Source organism: Ammodytes marinus (assembly GCF_949987685.1).
Source record: "Ammodytes marinus genome assembly, chromosome: 14".
In the NCBI taxonomy this organism is placed as follows: domain Eukaryota; kingdom Metazoa; phylum Chordata; class Actinopteri; order Uranoscopiformes; family Ammodytidae; genus Ammodytes; species Ammodytes marinus.
The window spans coordinates 12452448-12478437 of NC_137218.1; the positions used below are offsets into that span (position 1 = coordinate 12452448).

At 40.8% G+C, this 25990-nt stretch overlaps 3 protein-coding genes across 4 annotated transcripts; 2 read left to right on the top strand and 1 right to left on the bottom strand.

Annotated features, from left to right (window-relative positions):
* The first annotated feature begins 2279 nt into the window (after positions 1-2279).
* On the top strand, positions 2280-11932 carry ubtd2 (ubiquitin domain containing 2). The gene is made up of 3 exons (XM_080041054.1): positions 2280-2407; positions 4715-4951; positions 10530-11932. The coding sequence occupies exons 1-3, from the start codon at positions 2338-2340 to the stop codon at positions 11039-11041; spliced, it is 819 nt and encodes a 272-aa protein (XP_079897180.1). The 5' UTR covers positions 2280-2337; the 3' UTR covers positions 11042-11932.
* Positions 11933-14183: 2251 nt separating this feature from the next.
* il12bb (interleukin 12B, b) lies at positions 14184-19598 on the top strand. Its single transcript, XM_080040916.1, has 9 exons — positions 14184-14265; positions 14665-14758; positions 14872-14973; positions 15201-15383; positions 15956-16061; positions 16169-16338; positions 17491-17651; positions 17768-17886; positions 19458-19598. The coding sequence occupies exons 2-9, from the start codon at positions 14665-14667 to the stop codon at positions 19489-19491; spliced, it is 969 nt and encodes a 322-aa protein (XP_079897042.1). The 5' UTR covers positions 14184-14265; the 3' UTR covers positions 19492-19598.
* A 337-nt stretch (positions 19599-19935) lies between these two features.
* Positions 19936-25083, bottom strand: ublcp1 (ubiquitin-like domain containing CTD phosphatase 1). 2 transcript variants are annotated; one of them, XM_080041571.1, is made up of 11 exons: positions 24946-25083; positions 24329-24538; positions 24017-24108; positions 23587-23672; positions 23342-23457; positions 22883-22981; positions 22673-22710; positions 22252-22350; positions 21634-21750; positions 21378-21505; positions 19936-21211 (listed from the first exon to the last, which is right to left on the bottom strand). In XM_080041571.1, the coding sequence occupies exons 2-11, from the start codon at positions 24480-24482 to the stop codon at positions 21184-21186; spliced, it is 957 nt and encodes a 318-aa protein (XP_079897697.1). In that variant the 5' UTR covers positions 24483-24538; positions 24946-25083; the 3' UTR covers positions 19936-21183. The 2 variants fall into 2 exon arrangements, with proteins under 2 accessions (XP_079897697.1, XP_079897696.1); XM_080041570.1 differs by having other exon boundaries at positions 24329-24621; positions 24946-25080.
* Between the last annotated feature and the right edge of the window lie 907 nt (positions 25084-25990).

The window sequence follows — 25990 nt, forward strand, 5'->3', positions numbered from 1 at the left end:
AAGCAGACGGCTGTATTTATTTTATTTTCCTGACAATATAAAGGTGCATTTCCAAAAATTTGAACATCATGGAAAAGTTCATGTTTTACACAGTTTATTTTGATGATAACAGGCTTACAGCTCATGGAAAACCAAAAGCCGATTTCTCAAAATATCAGAAAAGGTCTTATTTTTTATGAGCTCTAAGCCATAATCATAAAAATTAAAATTAAAAAATGCAGGTATTTTCAATTTTTGACTTTATGTGTAATGAATCTAAAATATTTGAAATGTTCACTTTTTGAATAAAATTATGACTGTATAACTTCTCATGATATTCTAATTTTTTGCGTTTTTTGAGTCGATCAGTGTCACACAAACACATTTTCAATTGATACATTGAGCAGTAAAGTTGGTCAAATTCTTGTTCATAATGTACAAGGGAATCAGCAGGAACCCAGTAACTCATCAGTCAATGAAAAATGTAGCATTCAATCTGAAACTGCATATGCTTAGTTAAGTGAGTATATATGATGTAGTCTACTGTAGCAGGTTGCACGATGCACAAGTATAGATGGATCTGAACTCTTATGAAACATCTGACAAAAAAAAACATTGCATCGTTTAGGATTTTCGTCAAGGGGGATTATTGAAGCCATACTTATTCTTAGCAATGCAAAGGTATTTCCCAAGGCTACAAGATATTGTCTACAGTCTTTCTTGAGTCTTTCTGCTTCCTGTAGGCTACCTTGTGTGTTTCAATTGTGACACTTCATGTAATTCTACTGTCAGATGAAATTGTGTCACTAGAGATCACTATAGTTCTCGGAAAATTACCTTGTCATAGTTTCCATGTCTGTTCTTCTCAGTTAACAGGCCTATTATTTCTTTCCCTGAACAGTGTGGCTAATATTTCACAGCTTGCCATGGCTTCGAACAAGACAAGAGTGAACAAACAAACCCTAAAAGTCTGTGAGTTTAATTGGAACCATGCAACCAGATGTTGAGCAATTGCACAGCACGTTTAAAAGTTTACTTAACCTTTTATAAGGACATGTCCATAACAATGTTGGTTCCAGATTGTGTGACTTCGTAAAGCCTAATCATATTGTAAACTCACTTGTGGTCCCTAAACATGCCCAACTAAAATCACTCTCCTCGGGCAACACAGCAGCAACTCCTCAATAAAACATCCTGATATGAAAAGGTGAAGCTCTGTCACTTGCATCATAAACAGGAGTCTTTAGGAAACTACTGAATCTCCTGCAGGGACATTGACATACAAGTAGGCCTCACATCGACATGCATAGTGTATCATTAGTTACTTGTTACTTATATTACATCATAGAGACAATCAGACAAGGGTAAACTAGTTAGCTCGCTCTCTACTGCATCAACAGTTACTGGCGATGGGAAATGCTTGTAATTACAGACAGCCTTGTTGTAAAATCACCCCTCGCTATCCCGTTGCTAGTTTGTGTGTGTTTGTGTGTGTGTGTGTCGCACACATGAACACGCAAGTGACTGTGAGCATGTATTTGTGAGTTCCAGCAGTGTGTCCAATTACACTCTAGCCTCTTTAGGACAGTCCTAAAGATAGTGATCAGGCAGGCAGGTCAGGAGTGTGGTCATATGGTGTAACTTTGCAGCATCCGGATGCAGAAATAGAGTGAGAGAATAGAACAAAGTAAGACTAAAAAAGAGGAGTAGGCTAATTGATTATAGAGAATAAATAAATAAATAAATAAACAAACAAACAAACAAACAAACAAACAAACGAATAAATAAATAAATAAATAAATAAATAAATAAATAAATAGTAGAGTAGGCCCTGAAGCTGATTTCGATTGGGCCTTCATGAGTGCTATTGACATCCAATAACAAGGGGTGAGTAATTTGATGCTTAGCCTACTCGTTCAGGACAGCAACATGTTCTGTCAGCACGACACATAATGACCAGAGACTGCAGTCTAAAAGAAAAACACATGCTGAGTGCCCCATAAGAAGACAGAAGAATTAGCCTATTCTTTCTTTTTTTGTTGATTTTTAACAGTGCACTTCTCTTATCCTTTTGTTCCGTCTTCATCCCCATTTCTCCCCACTACTTCACTCCTCTAACGGTCACCATAACGATGTGAGCCCCTTCTGTCCATCTGTCTGTCCATCTCGCCCTTTGCCCACAGATGAAGATGAAGCCTGCTGCGCCCCGTCACTGAGAGGAAGAGGGGACGAAAGGGGAGGAAGGGAGGAAGGAAGGAAAGGAGAGTTTGAGGGAAGGGAGGGGGGTTTGTGGATGTAGCTCTAGCTGTGGGCCAGGGGGGAGAGCTACCTAGCCCGGGCTGCTCTGCCGAAACATCCATGGGTGGCTGTGTCGGGAGCCACCACGACTCCTCGGGCAGCTTAAACGAGAACTCGGACGGCACTGGAGGTAACTCATGGGGGCTCATTGACGTCTTTCGCTGCTAACAAGCGCCTTTTTTCTTTTTTCTAGGGGGTGGGAGAGGTGGAGGGAGCTTTCTGCGTGTTGTCTTTGCTGGTGGAGGTCTTCCCTTCCCTTTATGTCCACGGACACTGGCTGCCTCCCCCCTCCACATAACGGGGCCTCAAGGCGAGACGTGACGCCTATAGTCGCTACTTAACAAACCTACCGGGCAATTGTAGAACAATGTGCCCTGCTGCCTCCCTTTGTTCTTTTTTGGTGTTGACTGAGCTAGCCCGGCTAGAAGGTAGCCGAGTTAGCTTGCTAGCTTTCCTGCCTAACAAATATGGGTCACTTAACGCACGGCGATGGCATGCAAGGGGGAAAGCACTAGAGTGATACAGTCTGATTTAAAATGATGTCCCGACTCTCTGTCCATGTAAGCTGCAATATGCACGTATAATCTATGCTAGGCTATTGTTGTGTTTTTTGTTTTGGGGTATCGGGTAGGTGTTTGGGCTTGTTTACTGCTGTCACGTTTTGGGGAGGAAACAAGATGAGGTGTCAACTAAAAATCGGATGATGAAGAAAATAGGTTTTTTATCAGTGTAATTTAAAGCGCTTGAGTGCAGTAATGTAGCCTACCATTCTGTCCATCCACTGTAGAAGACTGCATCAGATTAGATCATTGTAATTGCTGAACAATATACTATTGCATGCAGCACCTAAGGTTAAGGGGCAAAGCAGTACTTAGGTTGTAGGCCTGTCAAGGTTTTTCTGGTGACTGATACTATAACCTTAATGACTGATTAAAACCATCAGGAGAATGCATTCATTTGGGTGGGTGTTGGCTGGTACACACACTGACAGAGTAAATGGCAAAGAGGGGTAGTCCCCTAGACTGGAATTCAACCAGGGATGTTTAGATAGCGTGCACCATAAACCGCAAGCCCCCCCCCCCCCCCCCCCTTCCCTGTCGTGGAGATTTCTATCAAGCTGAGGCACTGCAGACGTGGTCTGGTCTGAGGAGGGCTTGCAGGATTGGCCCTTTGAGTTATTTTAATGACAGATTGGGAGATAAAGCTAGGTCGGGCATTTAAAGATGATGCCAGACATGCAGCCTGGTTTCCCTATTGCCTTCCTCTCTTACCCCCTGCATCCGTCTTCTTGACGACTCGTTCACCCATCTTCCCAAATGTATCTGTTTGATAGTCATAAGACAGGTTTCAGAGATCCCTTTGTCATCTGTGTGTGTGTGTGTGTGTGTGTGTGTGTGTGTGTGTGTGTGTGTGTGTGTGTGTGTGTGTGTGTGTGTGTGTGTGTGTGTGTGTGTGTGTGTGTGTGTGTGTGTGTGTGTGTGTGTGGTAACAAGAAGCTATGCCGTGTTAAATCAGATTCAGTTAAGCAGCTGTTACTTGACACCTTGCTTGATGGTGACAGAGACAAAGCAATTAGATCCAGAACCAGAACCCATGTAGATGTATCTGTTTACACCTAAGCAGGTTGAGGTGGCATACATTACTAGGTTTACTTAGTTCAAGCATTATGATTAAAATATTTTACACATAGCCAGCGCCGGCCTACATTGCATTCTTAAGGAGTTCATCTGAAAGACATACAAGTAGGCTACTGTGTGAAGTAGTCAAGTTGGCCATGACATACAAGCACTTGCCCAGGGGCTCAGGCAGGTATTTCTGGCAGCTCCCTATTACTAAACTAAATGTATTTTTTTACAGTGTGAAACCCTTTTTATATTGCTGAGTTTGGCATTATCCACAACCAAACAGGCTTAAAAATTAAAGGTCAAAGTAAGTGTAAACAGGCTCCCAGTTAGATGTCTTGTTCACTACAAACAATCAGGTGAAGGGATTGGTGTTATCGGACAGAGCCATGTGATCAGTACATGTGTACCAGCATCAGGTGTAACTCAACACCTAGATCCGTCATCGTCCTCTCTCCTGTCTTGTCTCTTAGTTGCACACACATGCACAAACTATACACACACACACACACACACACACACACACATAGACCAGATGGTGTTATTCATCAGACATTCTGCTGCAGATGGAGTGCTGTTAAATGCTTTAACCTTAACCTTTTGACTGGGGTTTAGAAACATCAAACTTCTAGCTTCAGCTCTGTGTGTATAATTCACATTCAGGGGTTTAGTAGTAGGCTAATGTTTAATCTGTCGTCTGAGCTCTGACTGATTCTCTCTCTACTCCTTCACTCCCCATCTCTTCTTCTCATTTTTCTCCTTTGTGTATTCCCCCACTTTCTCTCCCTCTCTCTCCCTCCCTCCCTCCTTCCCAGTGGCTCTAGGGCGTAATCAGCCCCTGAAGAGAGAGCGGCCTAAATGGAAGAGTGACTACCCGATGACTGAAGGCCAGCTGCGCAGCAAGAGAGATGAATTCTGGGATACGGCGCCAGCGTTCGAGGGCCGGAAGGAGATCTGGGATGCGCTGCGGGCTGCGGCCAGCGCCTTTGAGAGCAGTGACCACCTGCTGGCTCAGGCCATCCTGGATGGAGCCAGCATCACACTGCCACACGGTAAGCGGTTACGTGCATTCCCCACAGTGGTAGACCAAGCAGATGCCTCGTAGTGTCGTTCTTAATACTTCCCGGAATAACAGCTGGCGGCACTTTTATGTGGGACACTGCTGTTGATTAGCCTGGCTCCGCCCGCCTACCTACTTCCGCCCAAATTTAATTTTCCCTACAAATGAAATGAAGTACGATGGTCTGGTAGCGCCAGGCTAGCTGTTGATGATTCCCACCTCAAGAATTTCAGAATCTCTCTTCTTAAGTTCTCTTGAGCAACTTAGAACTCAGTTGTGGAGCTTTTGTTCTCATTCTGAGGCTACAAAAGGGTGCAGATCTTAACATAAAGGTGCTCCGAGGAACAAAAAGTAAGTTTCACTTACAAGAAGTAAACTTTGCCATACATGACTGACCACTCATTTTTGCTTGAGTGTGTGGCTGTCGTTTTTACCCGCTTACACAATAGGTCAGCGTTTACCGAATATGGAGCTAATTCCATGCATTTATTGTAGGAGTTATAGATGCTAAGCCTGTAGGTGTATTTCAATGAGCACATTTTAGAGTTTAGACTCAAGCTATTAGGAAGACCATACTGTAGAGGGAGTCAATGAATAATAAATGCAAGGGGTGTGTATGCCAAAGATAGTGCTTCAACAATAGAACAAATCAATAAAATTGACATAGCTTAGATAAGGGAAGCCCAACAACTCCACACAGAGATTTTCAGCTGCTTGAGCAGGCCTTTCTATTTGTGGATGTGTGATATTCTCTTGATTCCTCATTTTCTTTTCTTAGTAAAAGGTTGTCGTGGTGAGTTTTGGAAGGTGACGTATCTTGTTCCTGATGGTGGCATTCTCTGTTTCACCTGTACCTCCAGACTTTCCAGTTTGAGTCGAGCGATGAGTAAGCGTCATGAGCAATATCGAATGCTCATTTTAATCATGACGAAACAGACATCTCCTTTATAGCTGTTTGTCCAGGTCAGATCAGATCCTGCTGGAGTGCAGCTGTGAATTCTCCCAGCCTGATGTCACCATTTCACTCATCCAGTACAAAGAGCAGTAAGATTTGAGTAGATTTTTTGATATTTCTTTAGTGCCGTTGTTCTTCCACTTTAGCCAATAGACAAAAGATGCAAGCAGCTCACAGTAACAGTCAGAATGATCAGCAGCTGTGCAAAACTTGAAATAATATTTTCATCAGATATCCTTCAGCCATCATAAGCTATGTTTATATGTAATTTAATTAGGGCTGTCAAAATTAACGCGTTAACGTAAGGTGATTAATTTCTGGAATTAACGGCGTTAATTTTTGTAACGCATTTAACGCATGCGCAGAATGATCCGCCCCGTACATCCCACCGGCTCTGTACTACAGTCATCTAACGTTGTAGCTGACCCAGGATCAGTAGCTGCGCACAGCCAAACATAGCAGCACGTTAGCCCGTGCCGTGTTTTAAAGTTTTAAACTGCTAACGGTCACGTCTGTGTCGGGGGCATAGATAGTATAAAATCAACTGCCGCGGGTGGCAGTTGATGTCGGGAGCAACAGGAGGAGAAACATTGCCCGCTCTGTTCAGAGCCCGCGAGGACACAAACGTCTGCAGTTTTCAGAGGTGTGTGTGATCAGACATCAACATAACGTCGGCTTCCAGGCACACATGAACAGTCCCCTAGGACGTGGTCGCGTCTACAAACGCACGCACGCACGCACACACACACACACACACACACACAGACACACACACACACATACAAACCGCGGACTGTAATCAAGTTGTATTTAAGAATGCACAACCTATAGGTTCACCAAATAAATGGCATTCTATAGCCTATCCTATATTTGCCCAAAGACATAGTAAAGAGACAGACCAATTGAAGTATGGTTTGGTTTAAATTTATTTTCAGTATTAAAACCATAATTTGGATTTTCAATTAATAAACATAGCCTACTCATTTTAAATGTACATATCCACCTTCTGTCATTTATCTTTCCGTTCATACAACAATATACAGAGAAAATTCGAATTTTTCGGGCATATTTCGAATGGTAAAATTAATCGTGATTAATCGTGATTAATCCACAGAATCCTGTGGTTAATCTGATTAAAATTTTTAATCGTTTGACAGCCCTAAATTTAATACACTATGGTTGATAGTGGGCTCTGTATAGTAAGTGGAGAAAATAGGTTAAAACTATTAGACTGAGTTTATCCTAAAAAGGCATGCTATTCATGTAGGTCCGCAGCACAGGGAACAGAATACAACTCAGCACACTCAGTTTGACAAACGTCTTCAGCCATGCTAGATGCTCTGAGAGGCTGCGAGGCTAACGTCAGCATGCTAACATAATCCTATGTTTTTAAACGAGTACAATACAATGTAAGCATGCTCACCATCTTAGTCTATCGTGTAAGCATGCTCACTTTAGCTCATTAGCAGAAAAATAAAGCCGAAGCTGTTGGCAATGTCACTGTTTTGTAGGAATTTGTTTAGTAACTAAAGAACTGGTCAATTTCTAATTTGGACTTGATGTTGGTACTATAGAGGAAAAAATAAGGTATTGCATATTTCAAATCAATTCATCCTTGTACTGGAGTCCATACAAAAACGTTGCTCAAAACAACATACACCACGGGGCGCTGTTGATCCTCCAAAAGCATTACTACAGTAAAGGCTCTGGCAACCCTTAAAAATCAATATATGACATTAATGTTGGGTTTCTCAATAAACTTTTAACAATAATCTGATTAAAAATACATTTTCATAAAGATTATAAAACTTAGTCTATAAAAACAGCTTTTTTGCTTTATAGTAGTGTCTTTGTTGTTTCCATTTGGGAAGATGAGCTGAGTATAAGGGTTCTTGAAACACTAGCTGCATTGATAATGGAGACTTTTCACACATCAGAGATGCATCGTTTGGCTCGGTTTTCTCTCTATATAATCAGATGGGAGAACAAGTTGATCTGCACTCATCAAAAGTGACTCTGTGAAGCAGATAATGGGATCCATTACACTTGCAACCTGCAACAGATGAAAACGTCATGTTCTCTCATTTGTTCCTTATGTGGCTAATATATCCAGACATAACAAGTCAAGCTACTTTTTTTGGGTGGCAAAGCACAACAAATGTAATCAAATGTTTTCTTTTATTTGGTGCAAACTAAGCGGACGCCCCCCCCCCCCCCCCCCCAGTCAGTATGAACTTTTGTCTTCTCAAAGGCATTAGCACCACCTGGGACCCATTAGCATTCTGCAGTTGAAGGTGAAGCCAACTGTAGAAGAAAAAAAGCAGCTGAGCTATACAGACTAGAAACTCTAATCCAAATCGTGTTTGTATGCTGCCAGTGAACCATGTTCAACATTTATCTTGTCTTTGTAAACTGGCTCTGATGGACTCCAAAATCTAACTCAAGTGTCAATCTGGGCACTGCTTCGAAGCCTAGCCCATTGCAAATGGGCACAATTTTGATATTTTTTGGTTTCATGATGGCAAACATGGGGTTTTGCATTCATTTGATGGAATTGTATACAGTTCTGGTAGATGGATACCTAATTTTAATACAGCCAATCAATACTTTTGATGTATAAAGCAGTAAGGTCAATGTTCTTTCAAATGAAGAGCAGAACATTTAAAGTGAGGAAGCTACACAACACAAGACATTCTTGTCTAACGTCAAAACACAAAAATCATAAAGCTGTTTGAATGAGCTACCAAACTGATCAAATCAAACACAGACACCGACAGCCTGGCTGAAATAAAAAATACATTTAAAAAACATTACAAAACACATAACGTTATTTTTGACTATACAAAGATATAACCCAATGTTATTCCACTTGAACTTTAATTCAGTTGTAAACTAGTCTAAAGATCAATTAAAACCCTTGAACGCAGTCCGTTGTGCTGAAATTGGCGACTGCTGTTGTTACAAGGTGCTGTACACTTTCATATCCACATATTTCAGTTTCAAGAGACAGTCAGCCTAGCTCTCTCTCTCTCTCTCTCTCTCTCTCTCTCTCTCTCTCTCTTTCCGCCCTCTCACTGGTAGACTATGTGCTGAAACGTAGAGTCGGCTTCATCGTCCTCACCTTGACCACAGCAGTCGTCATCTAGAGTGCAGAGTGCAACATCCTGTGGGCGCCTGCTGACTCATTTCAAGTCTACTTTACCGCAAACTTTACCTGTTTTCTCTATAGTGGCTTGTGCCTCAATTAAACTCATAAAATAGCACGAGAGCGATGCAGTGACCTTTCTAGACCGTTTTACGACAAAGATTGTGGAGCGGTGGGCTTTTCTAGGGGATTAACCTTGGTCTTTAATTTTTAGTTATAATTTTTTATTATGTTCAAAGGGCAAAATCATTACCGTCTTTTCAGAACTTTTAAAAACATAGATTGGGATTTTTCTCATACTAGTACAGTGGCCGTTCCAGACATGACATTTACATTATTTTGTTGCGCACTCTCGCCCCTTTTTGGCCACACCAGGCACACGTCCCCTAACAGCATATAGACATGTACTTTATATTACGATTACTCGTGAGGATAACAAACGAAAAAACTAAGGCAGGCCAACCTTGTGATCAAAACGCCCTCTACCACGATAACCTCATTTGGTGTTTTCAGGTAAAGTAGTGACATTAAACTAGTGTGCCAGGGAAAACTGGCAGAAATAACCCAGGTCCCCCCCCCCCACCTCCTGTGTGAATACCACTATATTGACTTTTTGTTTCCATACTTACTTATTATTTTCCCCCCTCTCTCTTTCTCGTCCAACTCTTGACTCTGTGTCTGAATCACAGTTTTTAAATAAATGACATTCCATTTTCTCTGGCTTCAACTTTCTCCCTCATGGTCTTTTGTTCAGATGAGTCTGACTCTCATTTCCCCATTCGATCTTACACAGCCAAATGCGAATAGGAGGTCAGGTTTTTGTCTTATTTAGTTGGAAAAATTATGTGGGCCTCCTGCCGTTTCAGTTTTTGAATGTTCTAATGAATAAATACAAAAGGAGATTTGTTTAAAACAAAATCTAATTTTCCTCCAGAGTCCTGGTGTAGCAAGACACATGTCATAATTGTTTTACCTAAAATCATGACTTGTACATACATTTGAAAGGAAAGAGGTGAGAGGTTACCCAAATGTTTTCAATAGCTGTTAATTGCTTTGTATTAGACCTTCCCAACTTCTTCCCATTTACCAAGTGTACTAAACATAACTGCACACAGTCTAAGATGTAACCTGCTGAAGATTAGGGTTTATAGCTTGTGGAATGTATATTTCTGATTCCTATGCTATCACATTCCATCCATTCATAGTGTGTATCTATAATATGTACAGTAGAACATTACAACTAGCTGCATCCTGAGGTAAACTAGAAATGTTTCGCTTCACTTTGATTCTGAATGTGTGGCTACATTAACGGTTAAAAATAGCCTCATTGTTCTGTGTCCTACTTGACTCCCAATTTAGCTGACGATCGTTGAAGAACGTTATCATCACTACTACTAGGTGTATTTTTGTATAGTTTAGTGTGAATGGTATATGTTTGTTGACCCTTTTTTTTTTTTCTATTTGTTCCAGGAGCTCTGACTGAATGTTACGATGAGCTTGGGAATCGGTACCAGCTGCCAGTGTACTGCCTGTCCCCTCCCGTCAACATGATCGAGGAGCGTTCTGAAGAGCCCGACGGCTCAGACCCTGACTCTGGGGCGACGGATCCCTCAGGCCAGCCCGCCTCAGGAGGGGAGTGTCAGCTGAGACTGAGGCTCTCTACAGGCAGAGACCTGCGGCTAGCTGTGCGCTCCACAGACACAGTGGGCATGATGAAGAGGCGCCTGCACAGTCAGGAGGGCGTCCCCGCGGTAACCCAGCGCTGGTTCTTCTCAGGTCGGCCGCTGACGGACAGGCTGCGTTTGGACCAGCTCAACATCTCCAGGGACTACGTGGTGCAGGTCATCCTCAGCCAGCCCCCACAGCCACAGCCTGAGCCTGGAGCTACACCAGGACACACACCAGAGGCCTCTGGGCCAGCCGCACAGGAGGAACCAGTGCCCGCTGAACTACCGCAAGAGCCCACGCCCGTGGAGAATTAACCCACCCCCAGACTGGCTGCATGCAGGTGGGCTTACAAGGGGCAAGGCAGTATAAAAGGAAAAATATGACAAGGGAGGGAAAAAAAAGAATGAAAGTTGATTCTGACATTCCTCTTTTGATCTCTACTCGTTGGGTTTTTTTGGCAGAGAAGACCTTTGTTTGGGCTACGGTCGACTGTCTGCCAGATTAAAAGGACTCCTGAATTGAGAAAAGACTCTTCATTTTGGGTTTTACATGTTGAAATTTTGACCTTTTTTGAAGTCTTTTTTAACTGTTCCTATGGAAACCAAACGACAAAAGCAGAACTTTTGTCAAGTGGCTTGAAGGGCACTGTTGTTAAAAAATGTTTCTGTGGTCCAGTTTCCATTCAAGTTCTGCTCTCTGGCAAAGCCAGCTCAGCTGAACTCTGTTTATGAGTCTACAGGGTTATACATGCATTTGTTAACACAGGCAGTTTAGAAAGAAAGGAATAAATATAGTTTTAAAATCATTCTTAATTATATGTGAATCAAACCAAGAACACTCACTCCCTTGGAGAATAAGTCAGTATGCTAACAGCCATGAACAGATGTGTCCTCCCTCTTGTCAAGAGGCCGCAGTCAGGGTAGCATGACAATGTTTTACCAAGAATTGCTGGATTAGATGCTTTATTTCACTCTGTTTCACAAAACAATCATAGCAATCATGTAATAAACATTAAGTAGTCAGCCTGTGTGTGTTTGTGTGAATAAGCGTGTGTGTTTGTGTGTGTGTGCGCGTGGATGTTCATAAATGTTCAAGACACAACCACACTTATTAATGTGGCAAAGGGAGGGAACATCAGAAACACAGTTGCATATTTTGATTGAAAATAGAATGTTTTTAATTAAAATTTATCATTGTTTCTATTGCTCAGTCTCTTGTCTAATTGTTTGCTTTTTATTTATGCTTTTACACTTTATTTGTTATATATATATTTTTTTTTTTGCCTTTTAATATAGAGGTGGGACGAAAACGATGGCAGTATGTTGCAATATGTTCTCTTGCTATAACATTGTGATTTAGACATTGCAGCCTTTCAATTCCAGTGTATGGTGCATAATTACCACAAGGCAATTTTATGTCTCAAATTTCTATAAAAGGGTGCTCGCAATGCAGCACAATATGTGGTTGATCCCACCAATGTAAATATAAACTTCCTTATTTATGTTTGTTTTTGCTATTTCCATTACAAATATCGTTATTTTTGTTTGTTTTGTTTTCAATGTACAGCATCACCTTTTTGACTTCTATTTGGAAACTTGTATTTTGTACTACTGGCGTAGTATAAAAATGCTTACAACACATACAGTTGAGCCATAAAGGTGCAGGTAAGAGTTTTTTTCCCCCCAGAATTTCCAGTGTTCAAGCTAAACTAATATAATCATAAAAAGTGTCACCAAAGGTCTCCTGCTGCAAGAAAGTGAATAACGGATTTCCCAAAATTAGCTATTTTTTCTAAAAATCCAACAATATGAATAAAATAAAATAAGAAAAAAATTATTCATAAAAGCACAACTGATTAAGAGGTTGAGCTCTCTTTTTTTAACAGCAATAATACTTCACTGCAGCTTCCCTTTTCTTTTGAATTCCTCCTTTCCTGATTTCAAACTTCCCTTTTTTAAATTGACTCATTCCACAATAACAGAATGTGGAACATTCCTTAATAAAACACCATGATGAGAGCAGAGGGAGCCACTGTAAGGAAGCATTGTGTGAAGAAGTGCTCTGTCCATTACTCAGCAGAGCCTTTGTAAATGAAGGAGAGTAAACAGTCAACTTTGATGCTATAAAATATGAAAAGGTCAGTCTGTGCATGAGTGCCAGACAGGGGAAGTAGATAAATGATATGGTCAGTGTGGCATTAAACCCCTAATCCTCGTGGTTGCCCTTGAACCGGTCAGTGGAGGGTTGCTTTTTTCAGGAAATGCGTTTGTACATTATGACCTACTCAAGGGTACAAGAGTGGCTCTGTTTAGAACTTTAGAGCACATGCACACATGCCAAGAGAGACAACTTTTCAGTGATGTGAATATTGCTGCGGTTTGTGGTTTGGGACATATGCAAGGTATTAATGTAGGTGCAAAGAAGCCTAGAGATAGCACTTTGTACCTGAGCAACATACTAAGAAAATATGATTCAATTTAAAGGTGATTTTGATTGAAACCACAAAAGCACATTGTCATCTAAAACTGTTAAACCAAAAGAAACCCCTTACTATAGTTAAGTTAGTGGTGTAGCCTATACTTATAGGAAATGGTCTGCTGCTTATCATTAAACACTGGCATCAGTAAATGTCAGTGGTTGAAATAGTAGCAGAATGAATAATGGAAACCCCTCCATAAATCATATCACTTTACAGGTAACTTCCCTAATGCGTTTTTTCTTCCATCAGAGAACATTGTGTTCATAAAACTAGTTTGAGAACTATTCAGTTTATTTTTCTCTTTTATTTCATCCCAGTGACTTTATTCCCCTTTCCACTTCGATGGAGGTGTCATCGCTGACACTGGCTTTCATGTTCTTTTTCCTTAGAATGTTAAAAAACATTTCCAAGGTACCTGTTCATCTTTTTAGTACGCCATCCAACCAATATCCCACACACTGTCATGTGCACACACTTCCCACTTCCCTTTGGTTTCTGTCTCTTTTGTTCAACTCCCAACTTCCTCCACATTGTGGCTTCACAAGCAAACAATTTCTCAATGGAAAACTGTATAATGTGAATTGTGCCTTTGTCATCATCCTTGTGACCGATTAGATAGATTACAATGTGCCAAGCAAAACACTGATTGGTGGTCAGAAAGATAACTATGAGATGGTTGGAGAAATTAAGCCGTGGGTCTGTTCCTTTGCTTGATTATAAAAATCAATTTGTCCTTTCACACTGATGGATTATATCATGTTCTTACGTCATCAGCCTCTACTCTCAGGTAATAATTCAAATATGTATACTGGTCATTAGTCAGTTCTTACACACACACACACACACACACACACACACACACACACATGAAGCAGTTCCTCTTTGTGTTTGGGGTTTTTTCGACCTTCTGCTTCTGGCATACTTATATACAGGGACAGCATGCAGCAGATCCATGCAGACTAACTTAGCACATGCTCATTCACATCTCATAGTCTCTGTTATACTTGCTAGGTCGGCTTCAAGTTGTGAAGATATTGGCTCTCAAGTCCAGACTTAAAGGTAAGATCTATTATAACGCACTAATTTATATGTTTTCCTACTGTTCTTTTCCCCCAGCAATTTAGTAGATATTCATTTAAATTTAATTTAACACCTGTTTCCAAGAATTTCATTGACAGAAGTTGAAAGATTGTTGATGATATTTTTTTGTAATCCAGGTGATATTTACAAGTAATAACTTAAACGCAGCTGAGTTTGATGATCGTCTCAATATAAGGAACATATTTCCTTACAGCATTGTCAGAACTTCTTTTAAATTAGTAGTGAGATGCTTAGGAGGAGAAAGCAGACACACATATTTAAGCTTTAACGTGCCCCAAAATGCCTGGTTATAAATGAAATACACAGCTTTTGCTTTTGGTCCCAGTACTATACTAACTTATTGTCATTTTCTTCCAGATGCGTTTATTGTTCCTTCTGGTTCTGTATGCCGCACTGTGCAGTGCCAGCTCTGTCAGCACCCAAGAAGACATAGATATTCTAATGGATAATGGTTGGTTACTCCTCCTTACTCTACTAAATATTTATCTCCACCTCACACACTGTAAATATTGATTCAAGCTGCTATGTGTATTTCTTTACTTTTTATTTTTCATCTAAAACTAGTTCTGGTCCTGAGGGTGCCTAATCGTAAGGATCATGCGGTGAATATTTCTTTGACCTGTGGCGAAGCGTATCAAAACCAGCCTGTGTTTTGGAAGAAAAAAGGTAAAAACAACTGCAACTGATGCACTTCTTTTACCATACTGCTATAGTATGTGTCAATATGATATAGTTACAATATCATAGCATACTACTACATCTTTTTTTATAAATACTGCATTTTTCTGCAAAGACAAAAAAGAAATGAATACTTCTTCAATCTTTCCTTGTGTTTTTATGACATTTTCAAGCATTGATATTGTTCTTACATTGACCCATGTCTTTTGTCTCAGGCGAGCTCATGCCAGCTCTGCAGGGGAACCAGATCACGGTTCTGGTGAGGGAGTTGGATGGAGGAAACTTCACTTGTCACCTCGGCCCAGATGAACAATACCTCAACCACACAGTCATTCTGATTCAAATAGACAACGAGACCTACGTTCCTGAAATACTAGAAGAAAAGTCTCCCGAAGAAGGTAAAATACGAAAGACACAGAATGAGTGAGGAGGCAGGGAAAGAGCAAAGAATGTACACATTAAAGGTGGAGTCAGCGATTCTGGAGAATGCCTGTTGTCAAAATACATTTTTGTCAAAATCAGTGTCTCCTCACAGTCAGCTAATAAAGTTTTAATACACAGACATAGTCCAGGTAAACAAGAATGTTGCTATAGCTAATTTAGGCTCCATTTGTTTACAGAACCTTTGTTTAAATACCAGTTTACAGAGCTAAGGCTGTATATTGTAGAATCAGCGCACACACAGTACGGACAGGTAGCGGATAGTGAGGAGTTATTCATTGATTTTGACAAAAAGTGTCAAAAAACATAATGTTAAATCTAGTGAAGAGGGTGGTATGAAGGGGTTAGTCAGTTTCTGGCCTAATCACATAAACTATATTCATTTTACAACCTTAATCTGGCAATGATTTGTCGTGTTGTGTTGTTGTTTAAATGATGGAACTAACCTTCTATATAAATGAATCGGAAACACAAAAGAGAGGGTGAGACATGGAGTGTGTGCTAAACAGCGTTTTCCTTGTTCCTCCAGGTCACATCCAGTGTTCAGCACACAACTATAATGGCTCATTCCACTGTAACTGGACCAGAGCACGGGGCAGATCCAACGCTGTCGTGCTCCTGGTGAAGGCAGAACGGTAAGGATAACATTTCCTATATATACTCACATTAGGAGTACATTGTGATGCCTGTGTGCTGCTGTTCTCCATGGTATTTGTACTGAACAAGTTTGTCTTAATTTTAGTCATTCGCAGAAGATTCCCTGCGAGCTGGATGCTGACGGACTAGGGATGCAGTGTCAGGATGTCGACTGCCCATTCAGAGAGGAGCAGCACCGCATCATCCTCACCGTTCACGTCTACAGCTACGCTCGCCTAGAGGCCTACACCAAGGCTTTCTACCTGAGAGAGATCGGTAAGTGGTTCTTTTGTAACTTCTGTGTGTAGGCCTATGTAAAAAAAAACGTGTCCTACTATAACTGGCAACATACCCGTTTACAGAGCCTAGGCTGTGTATGAACACAGATTTTTTTTTCAGCGCACACACATTACAAACAGGTAGCAAGCAGTGAGGAGATATTCACTGATTTTCACAAAAAGTGATCTTGACAAGACATTCTCCAGAATCGCAGACTTAAACCTTAAAGTGGGGAATAGCCTAATCCAGTGCTTCTCAAATGGTGGGGCGCCCTGGAGGGGGGCGCCGTGAGTTGTCAGGGGGGCGTGGGCTGCCTTGATTTCCAACTGACCAAAAAAAAAAAAAAAAAAAAAAAATTTTTTTTTTTTTAAAAAAGTGCTAGCAAGCACGATGTGTGCTTGTGTATGGTCATATCCGCGCGAAAGGCCGCGATTTGCAGTAAATAAATGTCCACATGTGTCTCCAAGTGTCTCTGTAGGCTATTTAAAAAGAAATCAAGCAAGTAGACTAATAATAACATTAATGAATTATTGGTTATCGCATTACAGAAGGCCTATTGGCCTATATAATAATAAAAAAACACCACCTTAACTATGTTTACAGTTAAAAATGTTTTGAATAAAATGCAAGCCTCAGTGAATCATTTGCTCTTGTTTCTCTGTCCTGAGATTCACACAGACTGAGCAGTCTTGTTTAAATGTTACGAATTGAGCTAATAAACTGAACTTTGATTTTTTTTGCTGCAGAAGTTATCTCAGCTAATTTGTTATCTAATTTGATAATAAGGTGATTGTATGCAGAATGCTCGTGCCAGAAACTCAGTGGTTTTGTACGGATAAATAAATAAATATTAGCAGGTTCTCAATAGTATTTCAATTTAGGGGGGGCGCGAAAAAAATTCTGTCCCCTAGGGGGGGCATGACAGAAAATAATTGAGAACCACTGGCCTAATCAATGATATAACACGTCATACATTCTATCAGGGTTTACAATGAGTTGCTCTCATGAAATATTCTGCAACTACTTTTTGACAGGTGTGTGATGCAAATACTTGTTTGTAGTTTATCCATCCACCATAATATTGCAACATCCCTCCACTTCACGCCCTTTACCACACCATTTCTCTCTCTCTCTCGTCATCCTATCCAGTGAGGCCCAACGTGCTCCCCAACTTGCACCTTGGTGTTGGGAATGTGTGGAGCTGGAGCCACCCTGACTCCTGGGAGAAGCCCTGCACCTTCTTTAGCCTGCTGTTCCAGGTCAGAGTGGTCCGCAGCGATGACTCCTGTGACAGCCATCATCCCATACTGGTAAAACAATACATGTTGATCAGATTCAAGATACAGATACAGCTGCTGTGAAAAGGCACTGAATGACTTCAACACATTTCATTGTCTTCAAACGTGTCACCTCTTCTATCACGCAGGACAACACCACTGAGGAACCTCGGTATGAGGTCCAAGTCAAAAACAAGAGGTATGTCTTCTGTGTGAGAGCTCAGGACAAGCACACCAGCGGGCCCTTCAGCGACTGGAGCCATTGCAAGTAAGTGTATCACCTCTTGGACCATCGTGAGCAGTAGCGGCCTTAGCTATGTTTCACCCGTTTAAATTTAAACGGGCCCCACCCTCTGCTTGTACATGCTATGGGGCCCAGGCCCAGGTTCCTAAGGGCTCAGGGGGGCCCTAAGCCAGAGATACTGATAGTAACTTTTCATGTTGCATTGCTAAAAAGCTCAGTCACTCATGTCAATAACAGGCAGGGCCGCCGCTCCCTATACGCAGGGTACGCAGAGTGCGTAGGGCACCAAGTTCCTGGGGGGCCCCCCAAAACAATTTTTTTATATATATATATATATTTTTTTTTTTTTTTATGAAAAATTAAAAATATATGATCCGATGGCCCCCCAACATTGAGGTTTTTAAAAAAACTTCATGATGATCATTACATTACAAAAAATATATAAATTAGTTATGAACAGGCCCATTGTTGTTTTGTCTTAATTGTGCAACCTATCCAGGGGTGGATTACTGCACAGGCATACCAGGCACAGGCCCAGGGGCCCAAGGGCTCAGGGGGGGCCCTTAGCCAGAGATACTGATAGTAACTTTTCATGTTGCATAGTCAAAGAGCTCTGTCACTGATGTCAATAACAGGGTCAATAACAGGGTCCAAAAAGGAATAGCCTAAATATAAGTATACTCATCAGAATGTAACAAGATAGAAATCATCATGGGCCCCTCAACTAGTAGGGGAGAAATACAAAGGCAAGTTAAAAACAACAGCATTACTAGCTCTGTGTAAGGGGCTCCATGAGGGGCCTTGAAGGCCCCCTCACACACACAAATAAGCTTTCTATGTGTGAATTCTAAATTGTTCATAAAAAGTAGCTATCCACCCTTTATCTGTTGAAATGGGCCCCTCCATCATAGAACATGGATCTGCAGACCAATCTACTGTACTGTTTTTACAGTTGCAGAGTAAGGAGTGCTGCCTGTTTAAGAAAAATCTGAAAAATAATGTTCCTTCTGCATCTCAGGAGTTGATATAGCCTCTAAAATTTCCTCTCAAAGTGCACCAGATTGATGCATTTTACTTTAAAAAGGTAAAAAAAAATCCGGGGGGGCATGCCCCCGAACCCCCAATAGGGTCCCTCCAACAATATCCCAAAATCCTATGGGAAACACTGACTTCCTTAATATGTTTTTGCCATTAATTGTATGTATCTCTATGGAAATATCAGTGTACCTGACTGGATATTTACGAGTGGGGGGCCCCTTAAGAGTGTGTGCCCAGGGGCGCATTATCTCATAATCCGTCTATGAATTTATCACTCAATTCCTTTGCAAAGGCAGTTAGTAGGATATGAGGCACCTTTTTTCACAAGTTAAGCTGCTCTTTCTATTAGTAAATGCTGCATCTTGGTGTTTTTTTTTGGGGGGGGCGGGGGGGGGGGGGGGCACCACTGACAATTTAAGCTTAGGGCACCCAAAAGCTTAGCAGCAGGGTCCAAACACTGGTGTGTTTTGCATGAGAGTTTATGATTTAACCAAATAATGCCGGTGCCACCAAAATTAATCCAATCCATGTTGTTTATTTTTCCAACCTGTTTCCAGAGGGCAGAAAGACATCATCAAGGATCAATGCTAGTTCCTTTCACTGAACTGTGGCGATAAAGGACCGAAGCTCACCAGGATGGAAGATTTATTTTCTTTTTCCCTACATTTTTTTATTTAAAGCATAGTTGTGCTTTGGCAGTGAATGTGTAACTGTACAGTATTTATTGATCATTCATTCAAATTGTCTCTTTTAGAACTACAGTATATTCTTCAAACGTTATTTGTAAAGATTTAAATCAATTACACATCCCAGTATGCCCTTTGCAACTCCTATTTATAACTATCTTTTGCAGAATTGCTGTTTCATGTTTATCAACATTTCCTAATAAATGGATTTTAAATCTACTGCACCGTTTGGCATATTATAATGTATTTCAAAAACTGAGGTAATGACATTTTTCAGTATTATAATTAATAATCTGTGACCACTCATTTGAAATGAGTTAAAACCAATGAATGATAGAGGCAATTTAGGTACAAAAAAAAGTTTTATTGTCATATTTACAGCAAGGATGTCAGGGATGTGACGAGCAAAACACAAAAATGGGACATCTCATGAAATGAAACAAAAGTTGAATGTCCAAGACAGCTGTAAACTTGACAAAAGTTCCCACGAGCTTCAGGTGCTACTTTTTCATAAGGTGAGGGGCACGCCTTCCCCTTTTTAAATCCATAACTTAAAATAACCGCTGACAATAAGTGCAGACACAATAATTGCATTAATGAGGAAGCTACCAAGAAAAATAAATACAAAAAACTGTAAATTGCACATTTTATGCTGTTAGTTTTTCGCATTCCCATCATCATCATCATCATCCCTCATCCTCACTTTGTTCATTAAGATTTCAATTTACCAATAGTTTAATAAAAAGCTCCAAACAAAAACAGACAAATTAATCTGCATAAAAAAGATGTCTGTATCTCGGTGTCATTGATTCAACAAAGCTGACATGTAACAATGGAAATGCACAGTAAAAAACACACAAATACATTTCCCAACCAGCCAGGGAAACCTGACCATCTATGTGCTCTACATTGTGCATGTGTACAGTCTGCACGTACCAAATTTTCAAAGACGCTGCCCAGTGACCCCTGCATACAAGTAACAAGAAATGACAGCAGTCTTCCATCCAAACATGCAGGTGACTGTACGTAGTTTTGATGAAAGGGTTTTTCTGCTACAACCAGTATCTATCTCAACAGCTTTTTAATGTCACAGTAGCTTTGAGGATTATTGCATATTATTATGTGTCAAATAGTGTAGGTTGCAAGCCTCAGTTTGATGCTCATGGACTTGATTTTGACCAGTGCAGATTGGACTTTCCAGATGAACTTGCTAAACTATCTTTATCTCTGCCTCTTCAGATACAAATGGTAACATCTCAGTTAAAGGGGTGAAAACACTGTTATTGACCTTACTTCAAGATATATTTTAGGACATAAGTTGTTGTTTTTTTTACCCACATATTAGACTGGCTGTAACCACCTAGATTATTGTAAGTAAATGTGCAATATTTGGTTGGAGACAGAGAACATGCAAACACATTAATTGGTTATCCTATCTCAGTCCTGAGCTTGTTGAGTGTCGGCAGCTGCAGGGTTAGTGTAGGATCTGTTGTAAGGACTGAAATTAGGGACTTGGAGTAGCGTTTGTGTGTGTGAGAACTGGATGATGGCAATGGCAGAGTCCAGCTCCAGTTTTTCCCAAGGATGCCGTCTCTACTCAGTGGTGCTGCCTTTTAGAAAGGTACCTACAAAGACAGAGACACAAATACATGTTTATTTATTATTACCATTTAAACTGATTTCCAACATTTGCTTACAGAGTATGTTGGTATATTTGTTTTGGTGCTGCACATATTTGGTACGTCGCTGCTTTCATGCAACAGTCCTTAAGCCAGTTTAGCCTGTGCTTACCTCTCCCAGTGTTTGTGGTTGAGCCCACTCAAGTCTTCAAGCTTGGCGATTTCTTTGAGGTACTGAGCCAGTTTATACAGCTCCCTGTCCTTCTCCCTGTTGAGGTGGGCCTTCATGAAGGGTCGGATCTAACGTGCAGACACAAACACACACACACAGAGTATTAGTTTCAGTAAAACGTGTGCGTACTGCTGAAAATGACGAGGAACAGGAGAAGGTCAATATAATGATGATGATGCTGCTGCTGCCCGCCTACCTTTAGTCCGTTCTGTGGGTTCATGAGGAAGTTTCTCCCGATGTCGTCAAACATAATGGTGTTCTTCCTGTTGTAAAACTCTTCGTACTTCCCCCATATCACACCCAGGGGCTTGACCTGGATATACGTGCAAGCCATTAAAACACTCTGCAAGCTATCACCTTTCTCAACAAAGCAAAAAGCCAGAAGCTCCATGAAGAGACATGTGATTTCTGCATGTGTGTGTGGGCCCTTTCTCAAACTGATCCGTCATCTCTAGCACTGCAGTGTCACTTAAGAGTTCACACCTGCAGCTGTGGAGGGTTCTCCAGAATCAGGAAGAGCATATAAATATATATGCTCATACTATTACTAAATATCAATTCAATAATGAGAGGTGATATTTTCCCATCACACCACATGATTTTGCTTAAAGTAAAAGGTAAAAAGGCAAACACAGTGTAATGTGTTGCAGAAAATAAAGTTGCAATCCATAATCCAAAGGTAAAGAGAAGGAAAAAGCCCCTGAAACACTAGTCAACAAGTATACAAGTAATATTAATGCTTTCTTCTGTTGTGTGAATCCTTTTGACATATGTGAATATATGCTCAGTAATGATCACCTACGAGTGGACTTACCTCTACAACCCCTCTCTTAGGGGTGTGTACTGTAATCATTGCTGCACTGTCCAACATGAACGTAACCTTGTAGTTAGGGTTGTCTGTCACCCCCAGCTCCTGCGCGCACACACACACACACACACACACACACACACACACACACACACACACACACACACACACACACACACACACACACACACACACACACACACACACACACACACACACACACACACACACACACACACACACACACACACACACACACACACACACACACTAGTGTTATCTTCTATTCCCCTCCAAACCAATATACTGCTGGTTAAATTGAACAACACTGCCACCTTTTGGCAAATAAGGGTACAGTACAGTTGTAGTGCGAAGCTGGTGACACCAGGAGATGATCTGATTGAACAAAAACAAGAGGAATACTTGCTTTCATTTTGGCATCAATCCACTTCATACTTGTAGCCGCTAAGGGGAGAAGGCACATGTGTAAGATATATATTCCATAAGCAGTGATTTGTTGGTAGCACAGAGAGACCAATGAATTCCATACACACTTTAACCAAGTGCTCAAGCTCTTCTACAGTAATGCATGTAGTTGAGTCTAGACCTTGAGAAGAAGAGGGGAGAGGATACATACACCAGATGACAATGTCATAGTCCTCGTAGGCTGATGTCAGAAACTCATGCAGGTATGGTCTCATCAGCTCCTGACCCGTTTCTGCACACGACTTGTGATCTAAACACACATAGGATACAAACAACAATGGTTGTGTCCTCAACAAAACTAGCAACTAATAGGCTGACAAAGGGATGGATTTAGATTTCTATTCTACCATTACAGAAGGGGTCAGCAAAAGTATCAATCTGTCAAAGTCTGATGTTTTTCTAAAACTGTGTCAAACCTATATTAATGAACCTCCTTCAGATAGCATGTGCACTCATGAAGAAATGACTCATTGGAAACACTGTATTGAAGCAAATGTTTTCAACTGTTCAGTTACAGTAGACATACAGTGCTTACTTTAAGCATGCTATGATTTTAACAAACGTCTTAATATTCTCAAAGAGAAAACATGTTGGTGTCATTGCAACTTACCGAACAGTGTATAGTCCACATCCAGTACCAGCAGGTTCTTGCCTTCTCTGGGAGGGTTCATCTCCTCCACCTTATAGTCTTTGACTCTGCGGGCTATTTTAGCCAGGTTCTCCTCTCTACAGACATAGGCACACACAGATATATATTCCCTCATGTCCTCCTATCACTACTGTCCTCTTGCGTTGATGCAATTGCATACACACACACACACACACGCACACACAAAACACGTGATCATATCTGACCTGTTCTCGACTTCAATGACCTCCTCCTCGATGTCAAAATCATTGACCACGTCATCATTCTCTGGGGGAGGGGCTAAAACCTCCTCCTTCACAAAACAAAACACACCCACAGTTAAAATGTGCCAGTCCACCGAGGGGGAACCTTTAACACAGCACAGTAAATAAGTCTAATTAGGCAACATGTAAAGGACACTGTAGTGAACATGCTAGCAGGATTATCACCTAAACCAACCACTTATTGATGACCATCTTATCCAAGCTAGTTAGTGACCAAAAGTAAGAAAACACGCTTATCATGTTACTATTTGAATGAATAGCCGATTGTGTTACGTGAAACCGGAAATTACACATTTAGCCGGGCAACTAGTCCTTTATTCATAATGCTAACCAGATAGCTATCAGTTCATTTCTCTATCACGCGGTCACTTACCAGGCTTTCCTCTCTGGTACCCATCATCATGATCTTAGTGTTAGGCTTTAGCTTCAGAGAGCCCAGCTTCACCTCATCCTCAGCAGGTTTACCTGATCAAAAAAGAAAAGAAAAGAGAGACGGGTCAAAGGCTAGATTCAGTTAGTCAATACCCATGATTTAAATATATATATAAAATTACACTCAATATGGTTTTAGGCAGATAAGAAAGGGAAATTATGTGTTTACAAAAAAAAACACCAACTCATTATGAATGTGGATGAACATGGCAATATTTACACAGGCTCCTCCGGGTACAAATGGCCCTCTCACCTTTGACTTTGAGTCCCAGTAGTTTCTGTCTCTCTGGCAGCACCCCAGTCAAGGTCTTTATGGACTGCTTCAGGTCCATCACCGTGTCCTCCTCAGACAGAGAGCTGACGGAGTACTCTTGACCTCCCCACTTTATGATCACTGATACCGACATGGCGCACACACGGACCCTTCACTCACATACACACACACGCCCGCAGTCGACTGCAGCTGGAGTAAGGTACGCAAGCGCACAGACAAACGCTCACACTCAAATATTTCTAGCGATAGTAACACAACATGCACACGTACACCTTGCAAAGAGAAAGGGGGAATAGTCAAAGTATCAGGAGAGGTGTCAGAACACCACACAGTAACTGGCTGTAGCTCGAGCAAAACACACAAAGTAGCTAATAAGGAAACAATGAGCCAAACATGACATCCCTATAGTAAAGAACTGGTCATTCAAGACAGAACGGCCAAATGCAACCTTATAGGAGCAGACACTGAAAGTGCTTGATGTTGATATTTTTAGCTTGAGATGGCTAACATTGACTAGCAACAATGTAAACACGCGCGGTAACCGGCCAACTAGCTAACATTAGCTGACTGCGCTGATACTGTTTAAGTGTCTTTACCTGGTGGGTCAACCTAACGTGTAAAACTTGGCAAACACTGTCAAGTTTTGTCAAAAAGATGAGTGAATGAAGTTTGCCGTTCGGTTTCATTCATTGAGAGCGCACGCTCTGTTCTTCCTGGCGTTCCCAATCCTGCCGGTAGTGACGTAGTACAAAAAAAAACATGACTGAATTTCTTTATAGGTCCATGCAGAATCATCAGTAGATTTTTACAAAAATGTTTGATAAAAGTTGTAACTCTCTTGATGTATTAAAGTCTATGGAAGCCCATTTCCGCCAGAGGAAGAAAAAATAAGAAAACTTTGCACAGATAATTGATGATCCCATGGTAAGTCATAATTATGAGATGAAAAGTAAAAGCCTAATCATTGGTAAAAGAGATGAAATTCTGAAATAAAAAGGACAAAAATATTAATCACATACAAGTACAAATTATGAGCTTATTATTTCATAGTATTCTTTTTATATTATGCATTTTTATGGGGTTATTATATAAAGTTTTAACTTATATACAGTATTTTTTTTTCTTTGCAAGAAAATAGCTTCCATCGTGGAGCCTCTCATGGGTCATGGGGCCAGGGCGAGAATCCTTAAAATATGTTAATAAATAAATGCAATTTTTTTGTTGCATTATATAGCAATGTTATGCATTATCTTACAATACTTTTCTTCTTGCATTGCTTCTGAACCATTTCCTTCCAGATGCAAATGTTCGTGATGTTCCTCACTTACTGTGTAAAAAAGTCTCTATGATATAATGTGAAATTATTATTATTTTTTTTTTTGCAGTTGACATGTGAGTTCCAACTTTATAGCAGTCTTTCCCATAGTCACTATGGGAAAGACTGCTATAAAGTTGGCCAAGAGATACACTATGGCATAGTAATGTATCTTTTGGCCACAAATCAATGAAAAGATGGGAACGAAATGTACGTATCTCGTGAGCTAGAGTAAAACGTGGCCTTAATATAGATTTATTTTTTCTCTCTGGCGACTCCGGGACGCCATAGTATATGGGCCAAACAGTCTATGGTTGTAGCTTATT

Excerpts from the sequence above, each read along its gene's own strand:
- ubtd2 (XM_080041054.1), top strand. The coding sequence starts at position 2,338 with ATGGGTGGCTGTGTCGGGAGCCACCACGACTCCTCGGGCAGCTTAAAC. Across the intron at positions 2,408-4,714 it reads GAACTCGGACGGCACTGGAG|TGGCTCTAGGGCGTAATCAG; the intron begins GTAACTCATGGG and ends CCTCCTTCCCAG. Across the intron at positions 4,952-10,529 it reads CAGCATCACACTGCCACACG|GAGCTCTGACTGAATGTTAC; the intron begins GTAAGCGGTTAC and ends TATTTGTTCCAG.
- il12bb (XM_080040916.1), top strand. The coding sequence starts at position 14,665 with ATGCGTTTATTGTTCCTTCTGGTTCTGTATGCCGCACTGTGCAGTGCC. Across the intron at positions 16,339-17,490 it reads TTTCTACCTGAGAGAGATCG|TGAGGCCCAACGTGCTCCCC; the intron begins GTAAGTGGTTCT and ends CATCCTATCCAG. Across the intron at positions 17,887-19,457 it reads AGCGACTGGAGCCATTGCAA|AGGGCAGAAAGACATCATCA; the intron begins GTAAGTGTATCA and ends ACCTGTTTCCAG.
- ublcp1 (XM_080041571.1), bottom strand. The coding sequence starts at position 24,482 with ATGTCGGTATCAGTGATCATAAAGTGGGGAGGTCAAGAGTACTCCGTC. Across the intron at positions 21,751-22,251 it reads CTAAGAGAGGGGTTGTAGAG|GTCAAGCCCCTGGGTGTGAT; the intron begins GTAAGTCCACTC and ends ACGTATATCCAG. Across the intron at positions 21,506-21,633 it reads ACCCACAGAACGGACTAAAG|ATCCGACCCTTCATGAAGGC; the intron begins GTAGGCGGGCAG and ends TCTGCACGTTAG.